Source organism: Laccaria bicolor, genomic scaffold, assembly GCF_000143565.1.
Source record: "Laccaria bicolor S238N-H82 LACBIscaffold_38 genomic scaffold, whole genome shotgun sequence".
NCBI classification, from domain to species: domain Eukaryota; kingdom Fungi; phylum Basidiomycota; class Agaricomycetes; order Agaricales; family Hydnangiaceae; genus Laccaria; species Laccaria bicolor.
Genome location: NW_001889909.1, coordinates 431,784 through 453,911, shown reverse-complemented (window position 1 = coordinate 453,911; position 22,128 = coordinate 431,784). Strand labels below are relative to the sequence as shown.

Genomic DNA, 22,128 nt, shown 5'->3' with positions numbered 1-22,128 from the left:
TCAATCAAACCTCACATTCCCGCGAGAATATGCAAGGGCCATCTAGCCACGTCACCGTCCAGCCCTTTGAATGTCGGCGAACGGGATGTCGGTGAACTTTGCACAACAGCGACGTCATCGAGTCACCAGATCAATTTTGAATGGAGTACTAATGGAATCTCGACGGAACCAGTGCTCCCAGATACGTAAGTCGGAGCGGTTACCGTGCCAGAATTAACGGAGAAACACACTAATTAGTGGTGACACATGAGCAACATGCGCAAGGATCGTGGCTGCCACGCCTGCCGGGTCAATGATACAGCTGTGCTTGTGCAGAAATTGTCTAATTTTACTTCTTAGTGTTCACCCCAGGTTGACCCCAGGTCTCCTAGGCGTTTTTAGTTGATACGCGTTCTTCAAATTCTACATCTAAAGAACTTTATGACGCAGGTAAAATCTAGATAGGAAATGAATGCGCGGAATTCTGGAGAAGCGGTTCACAATTGTATACGAGCGAGTCGGAAAAGTCACTTACAGACCTCCAGGGTCAATCCTCCTACACCTTTGCTTTGTTACACATTCGACGATGGCGTTTCAGAGATGATTTCGTCGTAAAGCTCGATCCGCAGCCCTCTGGAGCACAATGGTGTTCTTTCCTTCGATAGTGAGAATTATGATGGCCTAATGAATGAATCAGTGGGTGCGCAAACGAAGAGTGCACTACGCGACGTACTCTGCAAGTTGTGCTTTGCAGTGACACTTTGCGAGCACAAAGTACAACGAAATCGTCCTGAATCTGTTTTCCTGCGACTGTTGGAAGCTGCAAGCTGCTTTGCTGATGCTACGCTGTGTCGAAAGGTTTCTAACGTCACGTCGATCATATCGCTATAGAACGGGGAGGTATCGGGTTCATCGTCGTATGGACCGGGTTCGAAAGGGTGAAAGGGGCAGAGTAACAGAGGGTTGAGGCACAATTCACAAGGAGCGGGCGGAAACATTGTAGTTGGTGCTTCTATGTTAGTATTGCGTCCCTCTTGTGGTCCTCTCTTATAACTGGAGATGGCGAAACAGCCCTGCAAAAAAATGTGTTTCTACCAATTTTCTAGCCATCTATGGGCAAACAGGCTTACTCCCGTTCAAAAATAAGTTGCCGTCCTTCCAGAGACCAGGAGTAGTAATGGGCAGCGAAAGAAGATCACGACAGATAGTCACATGGCAAGCTTTTAGGTTGAGGGCTCAACGTCTGTTACGTATCGAATTAGAAGTGATTCAGATCTAAATCATAGAAACCTCACTCGATAGGGACGGAGTTGTAGAGGTTGTAGAGTGACGAGTTCCCCGTCCCCCCATTAAAGTCCTTGTGCATATTCGGCAGTTCAGTAACTGTGTCCATCTTTATGGAGGTATTTACCTGTTGAGGTGGTACAAGGATCGCGGGATGGATATATTGCGGTTGTGAGGGGAAAATCGCATAATCACCACGATCCCACCCCTGGTCCTAATAAGAGATAGGTGTGTTGTAGAAAACGTGGAGGGCTCGTGTGAGAGTGAAAAGGTCACTTCAAGGGATGTACGAGATATGTCGAGGTGTTTGAAGGGGCACAGTGCTCGAAGAGCTTCGGAGTCATGAATACAAGGGGGAAGCAGGAGATGTAGTGGTACTCACTTGTTCCAAAGTGGGGCCGATGACCCTTCCCGTGAAGTAACTATCAAGGTATATGGATCCAACGCAAGGGGCCTCTAACGCTGTTGGGCGCTTGACAGCTTCAGTGAGCGTGAGTTTGTAAATTAATGGCGTGACGGGAGAATAGATCACCGAGACCGATCGGCAGATGAGCATGATAACAGAAGTGCATGAAGAGGACGAAAGAAGGAGAACTAGATAGGTAAAGGACGGTGACCTACCACGGAGAACTAGTCGATTCGTCTGAGCGTGCTTTGTCTCGTTGTTCTTCTTCAAAGTAGACTGGTGCAACTTGGATGAAGCCCAAAACGAAATGTGGGCGCCGTGAATCAATTATAGAGAGATTGAGAATCGAATTTCAAGGCTTACAGTAGGAGCGCCCAGTCAAATTATGCAAGCAAACGTGCCAAAAGATCAAAAAAAGAGATGCATTCATGCAGCGTAGATTCCTCCTAACCTTCCTGGAGTGATTAAATTGATCGCTGCAAGGCCAAGTTTCGGAGATCAAGAAGCGTTCAATATAGTAAGAAGGAATTAGGTGCCTAGCTTCGAATCCCCACGTTCATTCTCGCCTTGATAACCCCATAAATCGCCTATAGTATGTTTGACATCATCCACGGTTTGTCCTCACTAGAGAAACCGTCCTCCTCCTCCATTGCCACCAGGTCAAGTCTCCTCCCTCAATCAACTACCAACCTGGACTCGTTCTCCCGTGAGTGAATAGCTGTGTAGCCGAGTAAAATGCATCGCAGTCCACTTGGCGGCGCTAAACCAGGGTAGCCGGCAGTTTCAAGAATCATGAAAAGGACGCCCGTATGTCAGCTGTCAGACCCCATTCAGCAACTTCACCAGGCCACATAAGTGGTACGACTTGCCCTCCCTCATCTGACCTCTTCGCGGACTCCCGTCGTTCCCGCGTTGTTGCCAGCCAATGCACATGTGGATTCTTATTGTTATTTCCCAATCCCTTTGCCTGGCGTGAACAGGTTGTGGTCGCGGTGAACAATGGCTGGGGTTTGCGACTAAGTTCTGAGTCTTGGTTGATCTTTGTGTCGGAATACCAAGTTCATTACTAGTTTGAGTTGTTGATTTTCGCCTCCATGCTGGGGACTCTTCCCACCACGGTCCACCAACAGCGCACTGCGTCGAATGCACGTCCCCTATTACGATGGCGCGTGTTCGTGGTCGTTCGTGCCTTCTAGCATACACCCCCTGGTACTTCCTTTCCGTACAACTTTTTACACACCGGTGGTCTGAACGCAAGGTCAATCAAGAAAGTCAACTGGCACACGGAAACACCATACCGCATACATTTCTGCCTTCAACGCTGCTATCCTATCCAAAGGCTTAATCGAAAGTCGTACTTCTAAATAGAAAGATCAAAAAGACGCAAGAAATTTGAGAAAACGACGTACTCAACCCAAAGAGGTTCCAGTCAAAAGTCCAACAGAGTCTTGCGCGCACAACCAAACCGGCGCTAGCCTCCTTTTTTTGAAGTTACAATTCAGGAACTGAATTCCCCTCTCCATTTGAAACGCTTCCGCTGTTTACCCGAGTGTCGCGATTGGGAGGTCAAAATACGGAGGGTGGGTCGACACTTCTCTCCTCAACGTGCACGGCGACGTGATTGACGTGTTCATTCACCGCAGGGCAAATCGTCTTCTCCTCCGGCAGCACGGGAATTCTGTGTCCACATTGGAGTTTGGAGAATGAGGCGAACGGTTATAGACTCGGCAACTAGCGCCACTCGTCATACCTCGATGACATCGTCGGAATATAAAGGGCGTGGCCCTGGGTGCGGTCACATCTCGGATGGTGGACGTAGCTGAACGAGTTTTATCGAGCTGGGTTCGTTGGTAAGTAACGATAAGCAAAGAGGCCTCGTCAAAAGACTTAAGGAAACGCTGATGCTCTCACCCATTTGTAGAACACAATATCATCCTACGATGCGGTACATTGTCGCGGTCGTTTCGGGTACCCAAATCGCCTCTTGAACCTTCGACCCCCTCGCACCACCCGGCTTAAAGTCGGGCCTGCACTTGGGTCAGAGTTGACCTGCGGATGTGCATTAGTGCTCCCTCCGTTTGACGTCCTGTTCGTGCCAGAGATAAGCGATGATTCGCGCCATGTGGTTCCTGTTGGCATCTGAGGGTTAGAGAGGGCAGGTATGAAGCGAAAGGTGTGAAGAAAGTCAAGTTGATCTCGACACGGGGTAGAACGGAGGTGGTGTTGTAAACATCGTATGGCAAGGGAAGCAGGAATAACGGTAGAACGAACCTTAAGCACGGACTCTCACGTATCGCCCTTTTCAACCTTTGCAGCTCTTACCCAACTTTTACCACGTCAGGGTGTCAACGGCTCATCATTCGAGCGCGCTCCCAAGGTAGGTATCACGAGCATGTGCGGAGCGCAAAGAGTAGGCGTTTGTCAACGTGCGCTGTGAATGCGGTGTATGCTTGAACCTGAGATTGGCGTATTTGAGTGCAATTGAGCAGAGGAACGACTCGGAACGGAGGAGCGGCTGACTCTTGGCTGACTCGATATTGGAGAACGGACAACTAGATATTTCAGTAAACATATTACATGAGTAACGTGACAGCACCAGCTTTACGAAAGACTTACCTTCCTACATTTCGACTCATGTAGCCATCCAAATGAACACACCTTCGAAGAGCGTTGCTGAGGCCTCTGTTTGGTTGGATCTTTGTTGCTGATGTAATCTGAAGTTCGCTGTCCAACTTCGATATTGGAATTTCCGAGATTTTCTGGCCTTTCCACGAGTAAGTATCCTACATTTGACAAGTAGGCGTTGGCGCCTGAAATTAATCATTAATAGCGCAAGCGTTATGTACTCTGATCAAACTCTGATAGCTAATGGTTGCGGCGCCGCTCGGCAGCAATCGACTTGCAATCGACTACTTACTATTTACTTCGTAGGTGGCGAGGCCCCGGGAAGCTCAGGCCATTTCTTGTCCAAAAATAGCGGATTTGAGGTCCCAAAAATTGACCAATCTTTGTCCAAGAATAGCGGATTTGAGGCAATAGAACTTGCCAGGGGTGAGGCTTCTAAGTATTTGCTGAGTACCTTTTCAAGTAATTTGCGTTTTATTTTTACTTGGAGCGTTGACCTGAAAGAAGGCGAAATACATTCTTTCTATCATTCCCTTTTTGGTTGATCAAACTGGTACAGATTTTACAATACTTATGTACCCTTAATTGAGCGCGCTATAACCCGAGGGGGTTCCACCAACTACGTAGCAAATCGTAAACACATCCAACAAGCCCTCATCGGATGGTAAAAGAGGTCCTGAGCTGTCCCCTTTTATGGTTCAATGTAATTCGTCCTCAAAAGACCACCATCGGAATGTGTGACTACGGTCAAGGCGCTTCAAATCAGGCGTAGTTCCTGGATGCGCACCTCTGACGTAGCTGTGGAAGCAGGTGGTGATGAATGAGTGCTCAGGGATGAGGTGGTGAGGGATGGATGAGGTGGTGAGGGATGGATGAGGTGAGGAATGAGGTGGGATGTGGTGGTAAGGGGGTGAGGGGTGAGGTGATGAGGGATGAGGTGGTGAGAAATGAGGTGGTGAGGGGTAAGGTGGTGAGGGATGAGGTGGCGAGGAATGAGGTGCTGAGGGGTAAGGTGCTGACGTGTGAGGTACTGACGTGTGAGGTGCTGACGTGTGAGGTTCCACCATCGACTAAAACAGTCAATGCTTTTCGAGCTACAGAGCGAGGAGGCGTTATGGCCAACAGACTACGGCCGGCGCGAGTCAAGAATATCCCCTTCATCAACGGATGGTTTGGTTGTTAGTACGTAGGCCCCTCGTGGTGTAGGTGTACGCTCTGAACCATGCTGAAGTATCGAGTCTAGCAGATTAGAGCTTTCAGATGATGGCGGCGGGTAGAGAGTAGTTCACGTCGTGATGAAGACGCAGGCCAATCTGAACATACGGCGTGCAACGCAATCAGAGATTAAAGGATGATTTCCCTGACACAACCTCTGAGACCGTGAGCTCGCCGTAGTAGTAGAGACCTGTGGTGAGAAGGGATAGGAATGAGCACCAAGGCTGAATGAGCAGCAGGGCAAGCTAACGCCTCTGTCAACCTTGGAGTGCTCGTAATGAGATATCGCCCGAGCGAGTCATTTTCTACCTTTGTCAGAGGCGCCTCCATATTTCAGGTATACGGAATATGGAGGCACGGCCTGTTGACTTCATTATTTGGGCCGGGATCGGAAAAAACTGCTAGGATACACACCACCGTAATATGACAAAGAGACGGATCTGGGTCTCTCATGAGTGACTGTGGGGAGAGGCATCCCAGTAAGTCGCCTTCGCATACATCTTATCTGATGCAGCTTTGAGCCACCAAGAAAATCTTGACTATTACCGAACGTAGTGATTGGCGGTGGCATGAGATATCAAACCAGGGCCCTCAATCAGAAATAGTTTGCGGCCCTGCTAATCAGCTCCTACTTCCGCGGGATAAACAGTAATGCTCATACTCGTTGGTGTGGGCCACCGCTGTGCGCGGCAAGTGTGAGTTCGCGAAGGAAAATAGTGAGGGGTCTTGTTCGAGAACTGTTTTCGAATGGTGTCAGAGTGGCGGGAGAAGTGAATATGGCAACAAGCACCCATTGAACAGACTTGAAAAAGGAGCAGAGAGCACAAACACCAGAAAAACCTCCGACTCCGACTGTCACGTAAAGTGAACGAAAAAAACGACAATATAAGAAACGAATCGTCGTACCTCGGTCTCGTAACATATGTCTCATTCATTCAGCACAGTCCAGCATGTGTAGTTTTGCAGACTGACTCCAAGAAGGACGGAGGTGAGGTGCCAGAAGGTTGAGCGAGTCCGTTAAATCTGCGGGAAATACGAATTGAGATCTAGCGTCAGAGTCAACACCCGTTTCGGCATTGACCGGATCAAACAAGCGCCCAAGTTGTGCGTGGAAAAGTAGGAGGGAAAGATTTGAATGCCCATAGGGCAATTTGGTGATCGTTGGAGTTCTGTTCAGAAGGTCCATGAGTGTACAACAGGATTGAAAAGAGAATAGGTGCCTTGTTTCCAATGTGCAATGAGCTGATCGTCATCCCCAGCTAAAAACCGTCCTCCGCCGATCACTCCGAAGCTCAAGCCCCTCTTTGTAGAAATTTCGATTCGGAGTTGTCGTCACCCTTAGCCGAGGCATTCTGAATAGAAGGCCCAGGTAGGGATGTTACCTGTGAATAAGCCAACAGTCTTTGAGTGAAATCACCTGATTACGAGCGGCCAGCACTCCAGGACGCCGCGTAAGTGATAGTATGCACGATACACCTTTCCCTACCAGGTAATCGCTCTCCTCGAACTGCCCTCGCCGTTGGTATCCGGCTAATCCTGATCCTCGTCCGCTCTCGGGTAGCCGCCAGAGCCTGAGATTGCCAACTTCCTGGCAATTTCGTGAAGCCTATGCAGAATAGTTAGCCACAACCAAAGAGCTTGATGCATGGAAAATCTACGGTATATAGTCGATCTGAAGAATGCGCGAACTCTGGAGAAGCGGTTCATATGTTTACGCGATCAAGTTGGAAAACTCACTCACAGAGTACCAGGATCAATCCTCCTACATCATCGTTTTTTCCACGTTTTACGATGGCGAACCACAGAGGATTGCGTCGCAAAGTTAGATCCGCAGCCCTCTGGCACGCATTGGTGGTTTTTCCTTCCGAGATGCGAGTTTATATGGTCTAATGAATGAATCAGTGGTCGCAAAACGGAGAGTGCGCTAGGCGACATACTCTGGAGGTTGTGCTTCCCCGTAAAATCCTCCGGGGACAAATCCCAAGTAAATCGACCTGAACACTAAATATGGAAAATCTACGGTAGATAGCAGATCTGAAGAATGCACGAACTCTGGAGAAGCGGTCATAAGTCCATGCGATCGAGTTGGAAAACTCTCACTCACAGAGTTCCAGGATCAATCCTGCTACATCATCGCTTTTTACACGTTTTACGATGGCGAACCAGAGAGGATGGCGTCGTGAAGCTAGATCCGCAGCCCTTTGGCACTGGGCAATGGTGATCTTTGCTTCCATGGTGTCTGGAATTGATATGGACTGGTGAATGGATCAGTGGTCGCAATCATAGAGAGTGCGCTATGCGACGAACACATGAGGTTGTGCTTTGCGGTGTAACTCGCTGTGCATAAAGTACAACAGAATCGGCCTCGATCAGTTTTCCTGCGTTTGTTGGAAGGTGCAACGAGTGATGAGTCGCCCCCGCCGATCACTTCGTTGTAGAGCGAGGCACGCCCGGGTTCTCCGTCTATGAGCTCTGTGATTTGCCGAAAAGTATCCGGCGTATGGGCGGAACTGATTCCGTGGATCACTTCGTTGTAGAACTGGTAGGGATCGGGGTCTCCGTTCGGAAAGAGTTCGGAGGGGTGACGAGGGCAAAGTGTCAGGGGGTAAAGACATCCATCGCAATATGAAGGAGCGAGCAAAGACTCAGTAGGTGGCGCTTCGACTTGCATGTCAATATCGCAGTGTTAGGCCATACGGGGGGATGGTCGCTTCATTTGCGAGTCGTCTTTATGATTGGAGACTGTGAAGCAGCCCTATCCAACTATTAGCAACTTACGGGGTAATCAGCAAACTACGTACAACATATCGGAGATATGCATTTGGCGGGGAGGCTGTAAGTAGAACGTTCTCGTCAGTTACGTATTTAATAGTGATGAATTTTCGGAAGATCACTTGATAGGGATGTTGTTGTAGAAGTTGTAGACTGATAAATTTCCCTGTTCTTTGAAGTTTTGGGACATGTTCGGCAGTTGAGTGGGGTTGCCGTGGCTAGGAAGACCATTTTTTACACAACTTGTCTGAATACGCATCTGTTTCTCAAGATTTGAAGACTAGTATTTTTGTACCGGCTCAGTTCTTCCAAATGCGTCCACGTTTATGGAGGTACTTGCCTGTTGTTGAGGTGGCGCAAGGATCATGGGATAGATATGTCACGGTTGTGAATTCCCATGAAACTCACATATACATCACGATCCACCCCTGGCCTCAACCAGAGATAAGTGTGTTGTAGAGTGAAAGGTGCCAGAATAACCGCTGAAAACCGTCGTATGAGGCACCAATGAGTGCGCAGCAAGGAAGGATAATGACTATTGAAGAAATCACTGTCAGGGATGCACAAGATATGTCGAGGTGGTTGAAGGGTATAGCGTTTGAAAAGCCTCGAAATCCGTCAGTGAGCGCCATCTCTGGAAATGGGCGCTGTTCAGGCCCCTAGGTGGATCTTCAGAAAATCAGAAAGTTGTGATCTCGGGACGGGTCAATTGATGGCGACTATGGGGGTAAGGGATGTTATCAAGGGAGCGGAAGCAGGGGAATTAGATTGGTAAAGGGAAACATTGCGGAGAGCAGAGAAATCCGTCTGAAGGGACTTCTCCGAAACAGGCTGGGCAACTTGGATGAACCAACCCAACGCCGGCATACAGTTGACCTCAACTTCAAACGTTGGCGCCGTCAATCAATGATAAAGAGAGTGACAATCAAAGCCTACAATCGGGAGCGAAAACAAGAGATATGCATTTGAGCAGCGTGAATGTGTCCGCGTGTAAACAAACGCTAGAGGAATTCCTAGGGTGATTGAATCGATTCTTGAGGGCACGGTCCGGAAATCAGCTGAAAGGGGATTATACCTAGCTTGGAATCCCCACGTTAAGATACTCATTGTCGCTTCATGGTCGACCCCAAGATTCGATCTCACCCAATCGTCCGCGCCTGAAAATCCTTCAGGCTTGTCCTCCATTGCCACGGGATTAGGTCTCCTCCTTCACCTCTCGACGCTGGACTCGGTCTTGCGTCGGTCAATGGCCGCGTAGCTAAATAAATCCCGCATATGAGTCTACTTGGCGGCGTTAATGCGGAGTAGCCAGTTTCAAGAACTCTTAAAAAGACGCCAGTACGATATCAGCTGTCAAATATTCAGGGCCTCGCGAAAAATCATCATCACACACCACATGAATCGTACGACTCTCCCTCATCTGACCTTTTCGCAGACGCCCGTCGTTCCCGCTTTGTTGCCTGCAAATCTGAATTCTTGTTGTTCTGTCCCAAAATTCCTTTCCCTGTCGTGGGCGGGTGATGAAGTAGGGGGGAAAAGTTTCGAAATAGTAACTCACCCAGGTGTTGCAGTTCTAGGATTCAGTAACAATTTCAGGCCAATAGCTGGTATTCAAGGAAGATGGCGAGGCTTGCCACTTCCATTCTAGAAGTCTCCCTTGAGACCGCTGACATAAAATTTGAAGATTTAAAGTGGCATACTATGCCCTACCAGCACCTCGGCGCACCCTACAAGTCGGCGGTCACTGATCGTCACGAATTTTGGCTGGACAAGTGTGATGTTGCGTGACAACTTGGAAAACGAGAGTCACGCTTGTCAAGCCAAAATATGTGACAATCAGTGACTGCCGACTCGTAGGGTGCGCCGAGGTGCTGGTAGGTCATAGTATTGGGAGGTACACCGGTGAACGTTTGAACGGTGACGCGGTGACGTTGATGTGTCACACATTGTTTTGAGTTGTTGATTTCCCGTTGTTATGAGTTGCTAATTTTAATTTTTTGCCTCTTCTGGCTGCCGACTCTTCCCAGCGCACCGCAACGAATGCGTCTCTTGAATCAAAATGGCGTGTTTCCATGTGACGATTGTGCCTTCTTGCATACACCTTATCTTCCCTATAGAACCTCCTTCCTATGCAACTCTTCACACGGGGCCTAACTTCGCATCCATGCAGCTCATCTTCAACAACGCCGACACAGCAGCACTAACAAGTGATGAACGCTGCTACACCCACGTTCATGCTGTGCCTCGGTTGACCCAGAAACTCGCGACCCACTATCGTCGTGACTCTCTGACACACAAAACGACGACGAGAGTTTCAGACCAATCCTTTAGATATTAGTGGCACTAATACCTCCTTCCAAGATGACGTTTGCTTATGATCAGTGTTATTCCGTTTTATCTTCCATCATCCACTACGCCTCGCTAATCTCAGCGTTCTAGCTTCTAGTACCCCCCTGCGCTATTTCCCGGTCTCGTCAGTCCCATCATGACCGCCCATAGTGTCACCATTATCAACACGACCAAATGCAGGCTGTTCAGCACACCTGCACGAAAGGTTGGTGGATTAGCTCCAAATGGAGCCGGTCACAACCAAAGAGGGGGAGAGAGGTATAATCGACTAGGACCATCCGTCCACGTCGAGCTACGGAATCAGAGAGGCCCGTAATCATGGGCTCTGGCTAGATTTTGTTGGTCACCTTTGAGACCTTCGATCCAATCGACTAGTCATCATCATTTCCCTTATCGTACAGTGACGGTCTCAACCCTTTCAGACCCCCGCATTGAAAATTTGGACGTACCCAGGGGCGCATATGCGCATAGTGTATGTCCCCGCCCAATCCCCGCCAATCATGTCTTGCTGATTTGATGTTATGCAGCCTTTCAACGAAATTAGTCCTTCAATTCCCATCTTGACCTCTAGTTTGGTGGAATGGTCACTTGTCTGCCCTTCTTCCTGTGTGCTCGATACCGTCATCCTCCTCCTTCGTATCCAAGTGTCGAGGTACGAAACTGGACCATAAAACTCTTGGCAGTGCAAACAAAGAATCCCTACGGTAGCCCTCTCGACTCGTATAAACGAATGAACCCACCGCTCATCCATTTCGGTAAGTTTTGCATTGTGAATATATTATTCGCAAAACTCCACTAATTACTTACGCTGAAATTCAAAGATAGAAGTGGAACTTGTGTGATGAACAAGTACAGAGAAATTTTGTCCTAGAGTGGCATAGGTCTACTTCTTGTCCAATAACACAGAAAAGGTGGTCCATCCGTAAATCAATCTCAGAGAGTCGTCAATAACTTAAAGTCAAGATAATGGCAGAAACCAAAATTATCGAAAGCTTCAAGCAACGTCCAAGATCTTGGACGTTTAGCCGGGAAGCGCTGCTTTTAGGGGGTGCGGCGGTAGAAGTTGCAGATGGTTTGACTGTAAATTGAGACACGGAACTTGTCGACGGTGGTGTTGTCGTCGTTGGAAATACGGATATCTGCCGGACGTTCTTCGTTGCAAAACCAACACCGACAGTGGTCGCACCGGCAGCCGATACATCGGCGAAAAATTGTCTAAATAACGCATCGTAAGGCCCAACATCAGGTGCAAGATCACAGGTTGGACAGACGTATAAACATTGCGCAAAAAGGGCGCGCCAACTTTGCCAATCGTCGTTGCCCCACCAGTGACGGCTCCAGTGCAACTTCCGTCGGCCTGCTTTATGATCGTGTCGCGTTCGTTGATCGTAAAGGGTGTACCGGCGAATGTGAGCGTAATGGGGAACTTGGACGAACACGGAAGCGACCAAAGGGTGCTTGAGATCGGTTGACTACCTGGAATACCGGCGTAGAGCTGCGTGGCGGCGGCCGACGTAATTTGGATTCCGGTGTCTGCAGGTGATTGGGGAGGCGCCCGTTGGTTTGCATCGGACGAGAAAAAGAATACGTCACGCACGATACATATCAACACTGGCTAGCATACCGGCCATAGTTTGGCTGACCCCATTTGAAATGTAGGTGAGATTATCAAAAGGAATGGACCACGAAGTAGGACTGTTTGCGGGCACGGCCACATTGGTGAAATTTCCAGAAAATCTGGGGAACGCAGGAGAAAATGGTCAATAACTCTGGAAGAATGGTGATGGATAGTTACGCCGTTTGGTCCACTGCCCCCATTGTGAAAATACCATCAGGGACAGGATCATCTTTATGATTCAACTCAATGCCACAGACGGCGTGTGTAAAGTTTTGTCTAATTATCGGGCTTCAGAACTCGGGGAGTACCTCACCATCGGAAAATAACGCACGGCAAGAATTGGCCAAGAAGCGAGGCGCTCGCGGGTGTACCACTCGGCTGCGCGAGGCCATAACCCAGAACCCCACGGGCATCGAGAGGGTACAAGTCATTAGTTACCGTATTGCTCGTCAAAACGACTAAAATATAATTCAAAAGTGTTCGCATGTCAAAAGGCGTAAAACGTACCCGATGCGTTATAGCTGAAGAACGAAGCTGAAGTCGAAGACTGAAGTGTGCATATTTCGTCTACGTAAGTTCCTTGAACCGTTCCACCTGAGATGGTCTGGACTGAAGCGGTTCCGACGCCTGCCGTGTGACTCGATGAAATTGCCGGGTTATAGCTACCTCATAAAGGCATTAACTGGATATGTGATTGTAAAACAGCCGTACTCACAAAGACTGGTCGGTAACGCCTGTCGGAGGAGACGCGACTGAGATGAAATTTTGAGAAAGAGAGGTGGCCATTTGAATTTGTTGAGGAGGAGTGCCTGTTTCGTAGTTTCGAATAAGAGGAAGCAAGGCATCTATCGGCAAAACTAACCCATTAAAACGGGGGTCTGTAAAGTGATCAGTAATGTAGTCAAAGTGCAAGTTGATCAAAACTGACAACGTAAGCAACATCGTTCACATTCGTCAAACGTATTCCAACGGGACCGGAACCCGCTCGTCTAACAAAGCTCCATGGAATGAATGTCCCATCGATACTTTCAACCATGATATTAGCGTGCGCCAGCGTAACAAGCGCAAGAAGCCCCAGAGACAGAACGAAGTTGGACGGAAGCGCCATGATGGAGGTCAAGCGATATCCGAGTCGTGAAGAACATGCTTTCTATGTATACCAGCCTTCGAAAACCGATCGTTCTAGAATCGTTCGAATTCTTCAACGAGGACCTGATCTTAGATTTATGAGGTTCATGTGACGTTCCGCAAGGCACCTAAAACGGACATCCCCTCAAAGTTCACGTTCATACACATGTCCCACTTACCGTAGTAAGCTTCGAGCGCTTCAAGTTGGCATCGATTGTATAACAGAAAACCCCTAATAAAGGACATGTCACAGACTCACAGTATCTTTACGTGCGCCAGTCGATAAGAATCAGGTACAGCGTCTTTGGAATGTGAGACTCAGTGACAAGTGTACACCTAACTTCAGTATACTATCAGAGTCCGTTTCGTTTTTATCCATACTAATCGAGCATACCTCTCGAATAGTGGATGCCAGATGGTCCAAACACGGAACACAAAATGCCGCCAAGCCCTCCGTCCCTTAAGCGCCTTAAGTTTATCGTAGTTAGCGGCGAGCGCCTCAAGGCACCATGACTCCATGAGGCAATGAAGGCAGTGTTTCACTCATTTGAGGAACATTAAAGGTCCGCTGCATCGAATACGTTGGACCGACTCTCCCTTCCCTCTGTAGTGATAAACATGCTGGGAGTATTCTCCACCTTACTGCTGGCCTTCGCCCCGTCTTATGCAGCCGCAGCCATATGTTCACCGGGATTCAACTGGGTATGCGGGCACGACGGTACAATAAATATTTGACCGACTGACTGGCAGAGTTAGACATACAATTCTCAAGGCCAGAGTCCTTGTGATATTGCTGCTTCACTTCTTGGCGTTTGCGCACCAGGTGCAGGTGATATTTTATACCTATCGCCGCTTATCCAGACCATAACTCCCTTGTGTCAGGTCCCCTTCCTCAACTTCCCCCAGGATATTATTATGTTGGGCCAACAGTCCAATCCCGGAATGAATGTAGTTGCAGTACGGTGTACTTTTCGATGCTGAGCGCATGTGCTGTGTGCCAGAGCCGTGAGACCATCCCGTCCGTCTCTTATTCAGACTCTGTGAAGCGCCCTTGATTCCTCACGCTTTTCATAGATGGAAGATGTACGCAACGAACTGCAGCACCATTTACGTGCAAACCTTTCCCGATCCCCTCCCCGCCGGGGTGAGGGTGCCCAATTATGCGTACCTGGATGTTACTGTATGAAACCACCACTACGCTGACGATGGTAAAATAACCCAATCTGATAGGCGGGAAGTGGTGCTTTTGATCCGTCTTTAGCACAAGCGGCAGGTATGTTGAACTTCATTTCTAGTTTACAATGCCGCTTGAATCCCATCTCTCTGCTGCAGGAGGCGCCGAATCTGTGGCTGGACCCTCCGCAACTACAACTGGTTTAGGGGTCTCTCCGACCAATATGCAAAGTCCTAAAAAAAAGCCGAATTCTGGTGCTATAGCAGGGGGGGTGGTCGGAGGAGTTGCTCTCCTTGTAATTATGGCGATTGTGGTGGTTTGGTTCGTACTTCGCCGAAGGGATTCTCGGCGTCAATCTCGGTTCAGTTATGCGAGCTCAGTAAAAACGGAGCCTCAAGGATACACTGGTTGAAATCTATGACCAACCTTTATGACTCGGATCGTTGACCTTCTCCCATAGTCCCAGATTAAACGTATTCCCGGAAAGTCCTATATTACTTACTTTGTACAATGTAGCATTCCTTGACTCTAGCTCTGCTGAAAACATCGTTCGCCACATGAAATGTTAGCTTATACTCTGATTGAGATTACAAGATATGGTTGTCTGACCTGCGGGACATAATCCATCGAGTTGAAGGGGGGCAATTGAAGCGCAAGGTGGTGTTGTCAGGATTAAATGACATGAATACATACCTCGGGGATGTCTTGTTGGGGGAGTGAAGGCGGATGTCAGAGTCTAAGAACGTTATTCTTTAATTGGAAGAAACGGGTTGAGAAGAAGAGGGCAGTCGCCCGTCCTGCAGCTGAAAAAAACTCGCGAAGTTATCAGCGCAAATATAGATCAGGGATTCAAGTACAAACCCCCGCATCCCGTCCGCCTTCAAAATTTACCTGTCAGTACCAAAAAATTTCGCGTGTCGCAACGGCTACGACCGAAATTACTTCAAACGCCAATGTCGCCGCCCCACTTATTCTGTACTGAAGACATCGCAATCTGAGGAGACCGTAAAATTTGTGTGCGTCTGAAGCGACGTACCAAGGGCTTAGATAGCGACATACGCCCCGCTGGGTCACAGGGTGGGCTGCTGGAGATGTAAATGAGGATTAGTCAACGTTCGTTATCAAAAGAAAGGACGCGAAATCGTTACTCGCAATGGAGATGAGAGGGCAATACGCACTCGACAAAAATTGGAACAGATTCTATTCTATACTCCTGCATGTATCCTTCGCCTAGGAGCTCTAGGGCGGGGTTCATATGGCCTGATTCGAATCAGGTCGGGAATTATGCAAGAGCAAGAGAAAGCACGAGCAGGTTTGTTCAGACGTGGAGGAGGAGGGATAATTGACACATCTCGTCCCGCACGCACTCTAACACAAGAACGGGAATTGTGCTATTGGCAGTGGAATGTGGAAGGCTAAGAGGTGGATGAGACACGACTGGTGGCACGGAAGTAGAAGATACGCGCCTCCTCGACAACATTGTCAGGGTTCGCTTCGTTCAGCGCCTTCTTTCTTTTGGTTTTCCAATGAGCATCGAGGACCCTTCTCGTCAAAATGCGCAACGTCCTGCCTGTGCGAAGCTTGAACGTCATTGCCTCATGGCACTAGGTGTGCATTGAACCCTTGGGAGTTAAAAGTTGAAGGGAAGTCAACGCCTACGGACATTGTACGGTGAGCATGAAGAAAGGGCTGAGCCAAGCAAGGAGTTGGCAGGAAGCCAAGGCTGAAGCGACGGCTTTCCAGCGATCAGAACGGCACGTGATTCAATTTTTTTTTTTTTTTTTTTGGATTATCTAGATTTACGTGCAACAAGTAGTCTAGTACTAAGACGCACGGGAAGAGTAAGGCTTCCCTTCGGTGTAACTGAGCCGTGGATCTTCACTTATGTGAATATTACTGTCCTTTGTGTAGCCATAAGGTATAGGATATGTGAAAGGTTGGAGGTATAAGGGCCGTGAATCCGGAATTGGTCTGGTGCGTCAGTGACGCTGAGGTAAAGGCGAGCGCTCCTGCGCACGCGGGGGTTTGTTCGCGGGTATGGTGGCATGGCTGGGCTATGTCTCTCCCATGTCAGACTCATCATCCTCTGAGTCTATATCAGGCGGTTCTGGCTCTTCGAAGAAGGAGGGGGGTCCCTTGGGTGTGTATTTTTCCCCGGTGAACGTGAAGGCGCCTGATTCCCGAATGAAAGTAGCTAACGCCGCAATCCCCTTGGGGGTTCCCAGAAGTTCTGGTAGTGCGAGTTCACGGTTCTGGGCACGTAGTATAGCCTGTTGGTCTTCGTATCGGGTGCACTCCCTGATGATGTGTTCCCGGGTCTGAGGGTCTTCCCCACACTCGCAGTTCGTGGACTTCTCTGGGAAGAATTGCTTACGAAATTCCCCGGTGTATGCGTGGCCAGTGCGGCACTGGACTAGTCGTCCAAAGACCTCACGTTGGTCTTTGAGCTCGATGAAGTGTTTTGTGGGGTTTAGGGACGGGGGAATCCTGTTGGCGATAGCAAATCTCCCCTTGTGGGGTGATTTCTGCCAGCTGCGAGCCCAGGCTGTTTGTGTGGATGCTTTGGCCCGGCGTAGGGCAAATGCCCTCGAGGTGCTTATTGGTGCGTTCCACGCGAGTTGCGTTGCTTCTTTAGCAAGCTCGTCTGCTCTGTCGTTGCCCGCTATTTTGCAGTGGCTTGGGCACCATGCAATTGTGATTGTATGTGTGGGGTCGTCATCGAGGAACTGGGCCATCCTCCGGTGGAACCTAGCTGCGTAGAGTTGGCCTGGTTGTGGTTTTGGGTCAAATATTGCCTCAGCAGCTGCTGCGTTGTCAACAAAGAAGTGAATGTTCTTGACTTCTGGATGGTTCGTGATGAATTTGGCCGCCCTGCTTGCTCCCATCTTCAGCCCAGCCATTTCCGCGTCATAAACCTCAGCTCTGCCTCCCATTCCCATCTTCTCTGTGAAAACCTCCTCCCCTCCATGAAATCCAACTGCTGCCGCCCCCACCTGGGGAAAGCCCCTCTTCTTCACCATGGATCCATCCGAGTATATAATTAGGTTTTCTTTCTTTCTTGATAATTCTTTGTACTTTTCTTTATGGCTGTCTATTAAACGTTGTTTTTCTTCTTTGTCTTTGGTTTCTGGTTTGCAAGTGTCTATGGTAATGTGGCCGCCGAAGCTGGAGGTTGTGCGGCGCCATGGGGCTACTAAGTAGGGGTTAATTCGTTCGTGTGCGAAACAGGTTTGCTTAGCAATGTCGAGTAGGGTTGTTGTCCTGGCCCGGTCAGTGGCTGAGTTGTTGTTGAGCCTCAGTTGTAGGGGTGGTGGTGTGGTTCTATCTCCGGCTTTCCTCCACGGCTGTGGGAGTCTTTGGATGACTGGGCTCGATGGGCTAAGTTTGTTGAATCGAATGGCACATCGTTTAACGTGTAGGCTGACTTGGTGTTTTATTGGTGGGATCGACGCCTCTATTTCAAGTGCCTCAATGGGGGTGGTCCTAAATGCTGTGCATATTAGCCTGAGCGCGCGTCTTTGTACCTTTTCCAGAGGTTTTATTTGGTACTGGTGTCCTGTCCACCATACTGGACATGCATAGAGTATCTTTGGAGATACGCAGGCTAGGTAAAGGTGCCGTAAGTGGGTTTGGCTTAGTGTTGGCCAGCATTGTGAGGCCGCTCACTGCATTGTCGCCACGGGCTGCGAGGATTGTTGTGTGTTTTTGGAATCGGAGTTTTCGGTCGAAGTATACCCCCAGCCATCTCACCGTTGCTTCTGGCTTGACCACCCGGCGGGTTCCATCTTTGTCGTCAAATGTAATTGATGGGCTTCCATCTTTTTTCCTCTTGGTGTAATGCATGAGCTCTCTTTTTCCGTAGTCTGGGGACAGACCTGCACTCCTCAGCCACGTTTCTGCCCTTTCATGTGCCTCTTTCAACCTCTCCACATTTGTCTCCAGTGACTTCGATGACACATATAGTTTCCCATCATCCACGTACATGATGAGGTGTACGCTTGTCGCCTTGTCTGGGTTTGGGTCGGCTTGGACTGTTGTTCCGCACTGGAACTCTTCTAGCAGCTCTGCCGTGTAGAAGGCGGCTAGAATAGGCGATATTGGGGATCCCTGGGGGATTCCGTTTTCTACGTGTCCCATTTCTCCCCTTTTTCCGTCTATGCATATTGCGGCCTCTCGGTCTGACAGGAAGCTTGCGACCCATTGAACATAGGCTAGTGGAATTAGTGTTGCCGCGGCTCCGGCTCGGAGCCAGCTCAAGTCAGGAGCCGAGCCGAGTTTAGCTGAAGCCCAGCCAGAACCGCCGAGTGATGGCTCCCACAGCTCGGCTAGTTCCAGCTCCGGCTAAGAAGCCGGCTGGAGCTGACTAAGCCGGTCATAAATCGTGAGTGTTCAAGTTCGTTCATTCAGTCATCTCAAGCCTCAAAGTCTTGCAATAAGATCAAGAATATATACCTTGCCATCAAGATATGTGTAAAACATACAAAAAAATCTCTCTAAGGCAGTTGTAATATATCTACGGTATATGTAGTTTATCGCCGACTGTCTCGGGTGACTACCAGTTCATTGGTGGCGATTTTGACATCAACCTTTCTCAAAAGTGTTGTTGATCTCAAAATCGAGCAGCCACAAAATTCTTCGCCAAACTCCTTAATTCTAAACTGCGACCCCTTATGTGGACCGGTAAATGCGGTAACGACCTGGGATTTGCACTCTGGCCTTTCAGGTATAAGGTATGGAAATGGCACTTCCAACACTTTGAAGCCTAGCTGGACCTTGACCGCATCTCCGACCACTCCCTTGAACTCCCCACACTTATCTTCGTGCTCGCCCTTGTGAAAATTAGGTTTGGTGTTGATGAGACGAAGGCTGAGTCTCATGTTGGCGAAGCAGCCATCTCTGAGCCAATACGGAGAAGAGGCTGCCACAATTGTCAGTATCTATTGACTTTCTAACAGAAACATAATTACCATCATTACCACGGCGCGGGGTTTGTGAGCTTGGGTTCCAAGCTGGGGTCATCGGGATATCTTCCAAGTTAGGAAGCAGAGTAGATGGCCCTGCAATGGCCGGAGTCTGTGCACGAAAAGGAGCAGGATATGGGATTGAGGGTTGCGAATCTGGCAAGGGGTAACCAGGGAACAAAAAGCCTGCCAGAGTACCAGGCGGAGGTGCTGGTTCGAGTGGGTAAGTAAAGTCGGTAAGAAGCTCTCGAGGCCTGGGGTGCTGAAGGCTTTCATCAGCGCTGGAAGCTAATTAGTATCGATTCAGAAAAATAAGAGAATGGGCTTACATGATGTGTAGAGAACTGATGTCCAAAATTTGTGGGCGTTGGAGGAGCGCCTCAAGCTCGACAAAGACCCTTTTCTCACCAATTGTGCTTTTTACTCTGCCTCGGTAACCTCTAAAATTCCCGTGGGTGACCATCACATGTCTTCCTACCAGGTGACTATTGGAGTCCCCCTTCATGACACGCTTTTGCGCATCTGTGAAGGAAGCTTTCAAGTCCGAGGACCCCGTTCCAAAGATGAAGGGGGAGGTGAAGAACTGAACAATCCCAGGGGATGCCTCTATCTACAAGATGACGGAATGTTAGAAGAGCCATATATATTATAAAGCAAGATATTCACCTCAGTACCGGTCCTGTCATCAAAGACGCACACGCAGTCATCATTTTGATTCACTACCCAACCTGTAACACCTTCATGGTCTCCCGAAAGAATGCGGACTTCATCCCCTACTTTGAGATCTTTTCGAAGCGACGAAAAAGGTAAGGTAGTTGTTACATCCTTCATTGTCAAAAAGACGACGGCTTCGCCTTCCGTTACATCAATAATTGTTCCAAGAAGCCCCCTTGAATCTCCGTGCGTGATTTTTACCTCATCGCCTATCTGAAGGATCCTGGCTGACATTCTCGCCATCGTGTGCTGTCGGACGTTGAGAGGAATGTCCGAGCAGGCGTTGAAAAGTTCCAATTCACTCAATGTTGGTACTACATCTTCTGCCGTGTACCAATCCGTGTCGACTTCTGAGAAATAGGCATATCCGTCGGCATCGTACAACACTCCGCGGAATAAAAACAGGTTGTTGCGTTGTTGAAAGGCCCGTCGATACCGTTGCTTCGCCAGTGTCGGATTGAAGAGGGCTTGGCGAGGCCGCCCTGGTGCTGAAGCTCTTCTATATAGCTTGCGGTCAGGCTTGTAGGTCGCTGCAAACTTGTCGTCCATCTCATTATTTCTGTCCTCATATGCGATAATCCGGCTTCCTTTGAATTTGGGTGGGTCATAATCAACGCGTGGTACCACAAGGAGGTTGATGAGCAATGTTGAATAAGTAGTAACCTCCCGAACGTAGGCGAGATCTCCTTTGTAGATCCCACGGTGCAGTCGAACCCATGAATGAGGCCGTGGCCGAAAGGTATCCGGAACATTGAACATCGAGGGGTTGGGATCGGGTATGTGGAAAGTCTTCGAGACCATCACGTTTGGTAGGCCATTACAGACTTGTCAAATCATTTCCTCTGAACCACCTTCAAAAAACACTCTACCAGGTAGAGCCTTCCAACCAAAGACTGCTGGGGGTCGAAACTGTGCAGGAAACCTAGGGTCCATGAGCCGCCGATGGACTCGACAGACTATCCCCTCCTCATACCCAGGCTAAGTAGAAAAGTCCTTATAAATATGAGCTTCAAAGATTGGATTAGTGTTACCTTGACAAGCACCGCCCATAAAGACGGTTTTCCGATATCTTGAATGTCTTCTTCCGTAATATGTCGATGAGCCGTGACGCGCTCGAGAAAGCTTTCCCAAAACACATCGTCATCGGACGGCATCAACGCTTCACGGAGAAGGTTGCGGTGCGCATCTCCTGAGATTGAATCATCGATGTCTTCATCGTCGTCGATAAGATCACCTTGAAAATGATTAGAAGTGTAGTAGCTATCGTTACAACGTATGATACACACCTTCATTGCCATTATTCTCATCATCGGTTTCCGCCTCTGATACTTCAGCTTCGAGATCCAAAAATTGAAGAACTTCTGGGTTCTGTTGCGTGATTAGCTTGCTAAGAAATCTCACAAGAATAAGGGGGACTTGCCTCGAGCTTCATATGTTTCGTTGGTCTCTCAGGGTATTCCGCTTCCATGAGGATTTCCTGGCATTTCTATTACATTACGGTCATCTGGAATTCAGTTACTAGCACGCACAAATGTTTCTAAAAGCTATATACTCTACAAACTACACGGATGCTGCACGAAGATGGGAAAGAAGCTCGAGATTGTTTGCGCGCTGTTTTGTCTTTCGTTGACTTTAGGGCCAGTTGCTTTCCATCACGTGAGTACCGGTTTTCGCCGAAAAGGACAGCCACGGCGGCATTCCGTACTCATTTCATCGTGGGCTGAATAAAAGGAGTCGATTGTTATTAGATTAGTTACAATGAGATATGTAGGTGTTGAAGGCTTACCTGTTATCCTTGGTGTGTTTACCCTCATCAATGATACTACATGTAATGAATGGATTATGGGAGGGGGAACTTAACATGCTTTGTATTTGTGACAATGCATTTGAAGTATATATGCAT

At 48.7% G+C, this 22,128-nt stretch overlaps 6 protein-coding genes across 6 annotated transcripts; 2 read left to right on the top strand and 4 right to left on the bottom strand.

Annotated features, from left to right (window-relative positions):
• Nucleotides 1-354: 354 nt before the first annotated feature.
• LACBIDRAFT_308094 (uncharacterized protein) lies at nucleotides 355-988 on the bottom strand. Its single transcript, XM_001886484.1, has 3 exons — nucleotides 713-988; nucleotides 515-660; nucleotides 355-463 (listed from the first exon to the last, which is right to left on the bottom strand). The coding sequence occupies exons 1-2, from the start codon at nucleotides 975-977 to the stop codon at nucleotides 536-538; spliced, it is 390 nt and encodes a 129-aa protein (XP_001886519.1). The 5' UTR covers nucleotides 978-988; the 3' UTR covers nucleotides 355-463; nucleotides 515-535.
• Nucleotides 989-4,025: 3,037 nt separating this feature from the next.
• Nucleotides 4,026-8,180, bottom strand: LACBIDRAFT_332114 (uncharacterized protein; the record flags this gene model as incomplete). Its single annotated transcript, XM_001886483.1, has 14 exons — nucleotides 4,026-4,221; nucleotides 4,286-4,289; nucleotides 4,328-4,452; nucleotides 4,594-4,748; nucleotides 5,082-5,364; nucleotides 5,422-5,519; nucleotides 5,924-5,968; nucleotides 6,171-6,361; nucleotides 6,482-6,678; nucleotides 6,986-7,115; nucleotides 7,251-7,370; nucleotides 7,447-7,503; nucleotides 7,614-7,748; nucleotides 7,817-8,180. 14 exons carry the CDS (start codon nucleotides 8,178-8,180, stop codon nucleotides 4,026-4,028), a joined length of 2,100 nt encoding a protein of 699 aa, XP_001886518.1.
• A 3,030-nt stretch (nucleotides 8,181-11,210) lies between these two features.
• LACBIDRAFT_308093 (uncharacterized protein) lies at nucleotides 11,211-11,472 on the top strand (the record flags this gene model as incomplete). The annotated part of the gene is made up of 2 exons (XM_001886570.1): nucleotides 11,211-11,385; nucleotides 11,456-11,472. The coding sequence occupies 2 exons, from the start codon at nucleotides 11,211-11,213 to the stop codon at nucleotides 11,470-11,472; spliced, it is 192 nt and encodes a 63-aa protein (XP_001886605.1).
• A 102-nt stretch (nucleotides 11,473-11,574) lies between these two features.
• LACBIDRAFT_332113 (uncharacterized protein) lies at nucleotides 11,575-13,356 on the bottom strand (the record flags this gene model as incomplete). The annotated part of the gene is made up of 7 exons (XM_001886482.1): nucleotides 11,575-11,845; nucleotides 11,902-12,245; nucleotides 12,274-12,367; nucleotides 12,580-12,706; nucleotides 12,756-12,910; nucleotides 12,964-13,093; nucleotides 13,173-13,356. 7 exons carry the CDS (start codon nucleotides 13,354-13,356, stop codon nucleotides 11,575-11,577), a joined length of 1,305 nt encoding a protein of 434 aa, XP_001886517.1.
• Nucleotides 13,357-13,994: 638 nt separating this feature from the next.
• On the top strand, nucleotides 13,995-15,123 carry LACBIDRAFT_295380 (uncharacterized protein; the record flags this gene model as incomplete). Its single annotated transcript, XM_001886569.1, has 4 exons — nucleotides 13,995-14,078; nucleotides 14,133-14,333; nucleotides 14,638-14,649; nucleotides 14,672-15,123. 4 exons carry the CDS (start codon nucleotides 13,995-13,997, stop codon nucleotides 14,960-14,962), a joined length of 588 nt encoding a protein of 195 aa, XP_001886604.1. The 3' UTR covers nucleotides 14,963-15,123.
• Nucleotides 15,124-21,053: 5,930 nt separating this feature from the next.
• LACBIDRAFT_308088 (uncharacterized protein) lies at nucleotides 21,054-21,693 on the bottom strand (the record flags this gene model as incomplete). Its single annotated transcript, XM_001886481.1, has 4 exons — nucleotides 21,054-21,203; nucleotides 21,257-21,459; nucleotides 21,512-21,593; nucleotides 21,646-21,693. 4 exons carry the CDS (start codon nucleotides 21,691-21,693, stop codon nucleotides 21,054-21,056), a joined length of 483 nt encoding a protein of 160 aa, XP_001886516.1.
• Nucleotides 21,694-22,128: the final 435 nt, after the last annotated feature.

Bases quoted from the DNA above. Each gene is read 5' to 3' on its own strand.
- LACBIDRAFT_308094 (XM_001886484.1), bottom strand. From the start codon at position 977: ATGTTTCCGCCCGCTCCTTGTGAATTGTGCCTCAACCCTCTGTTACTC. The intron at 661-712 runs GTACGTCGCGTA...TTCATTCATTAG, and splicing joins TGCAAAGCACAACTTGCAGA to GCCATCATAATTCTCACTAT.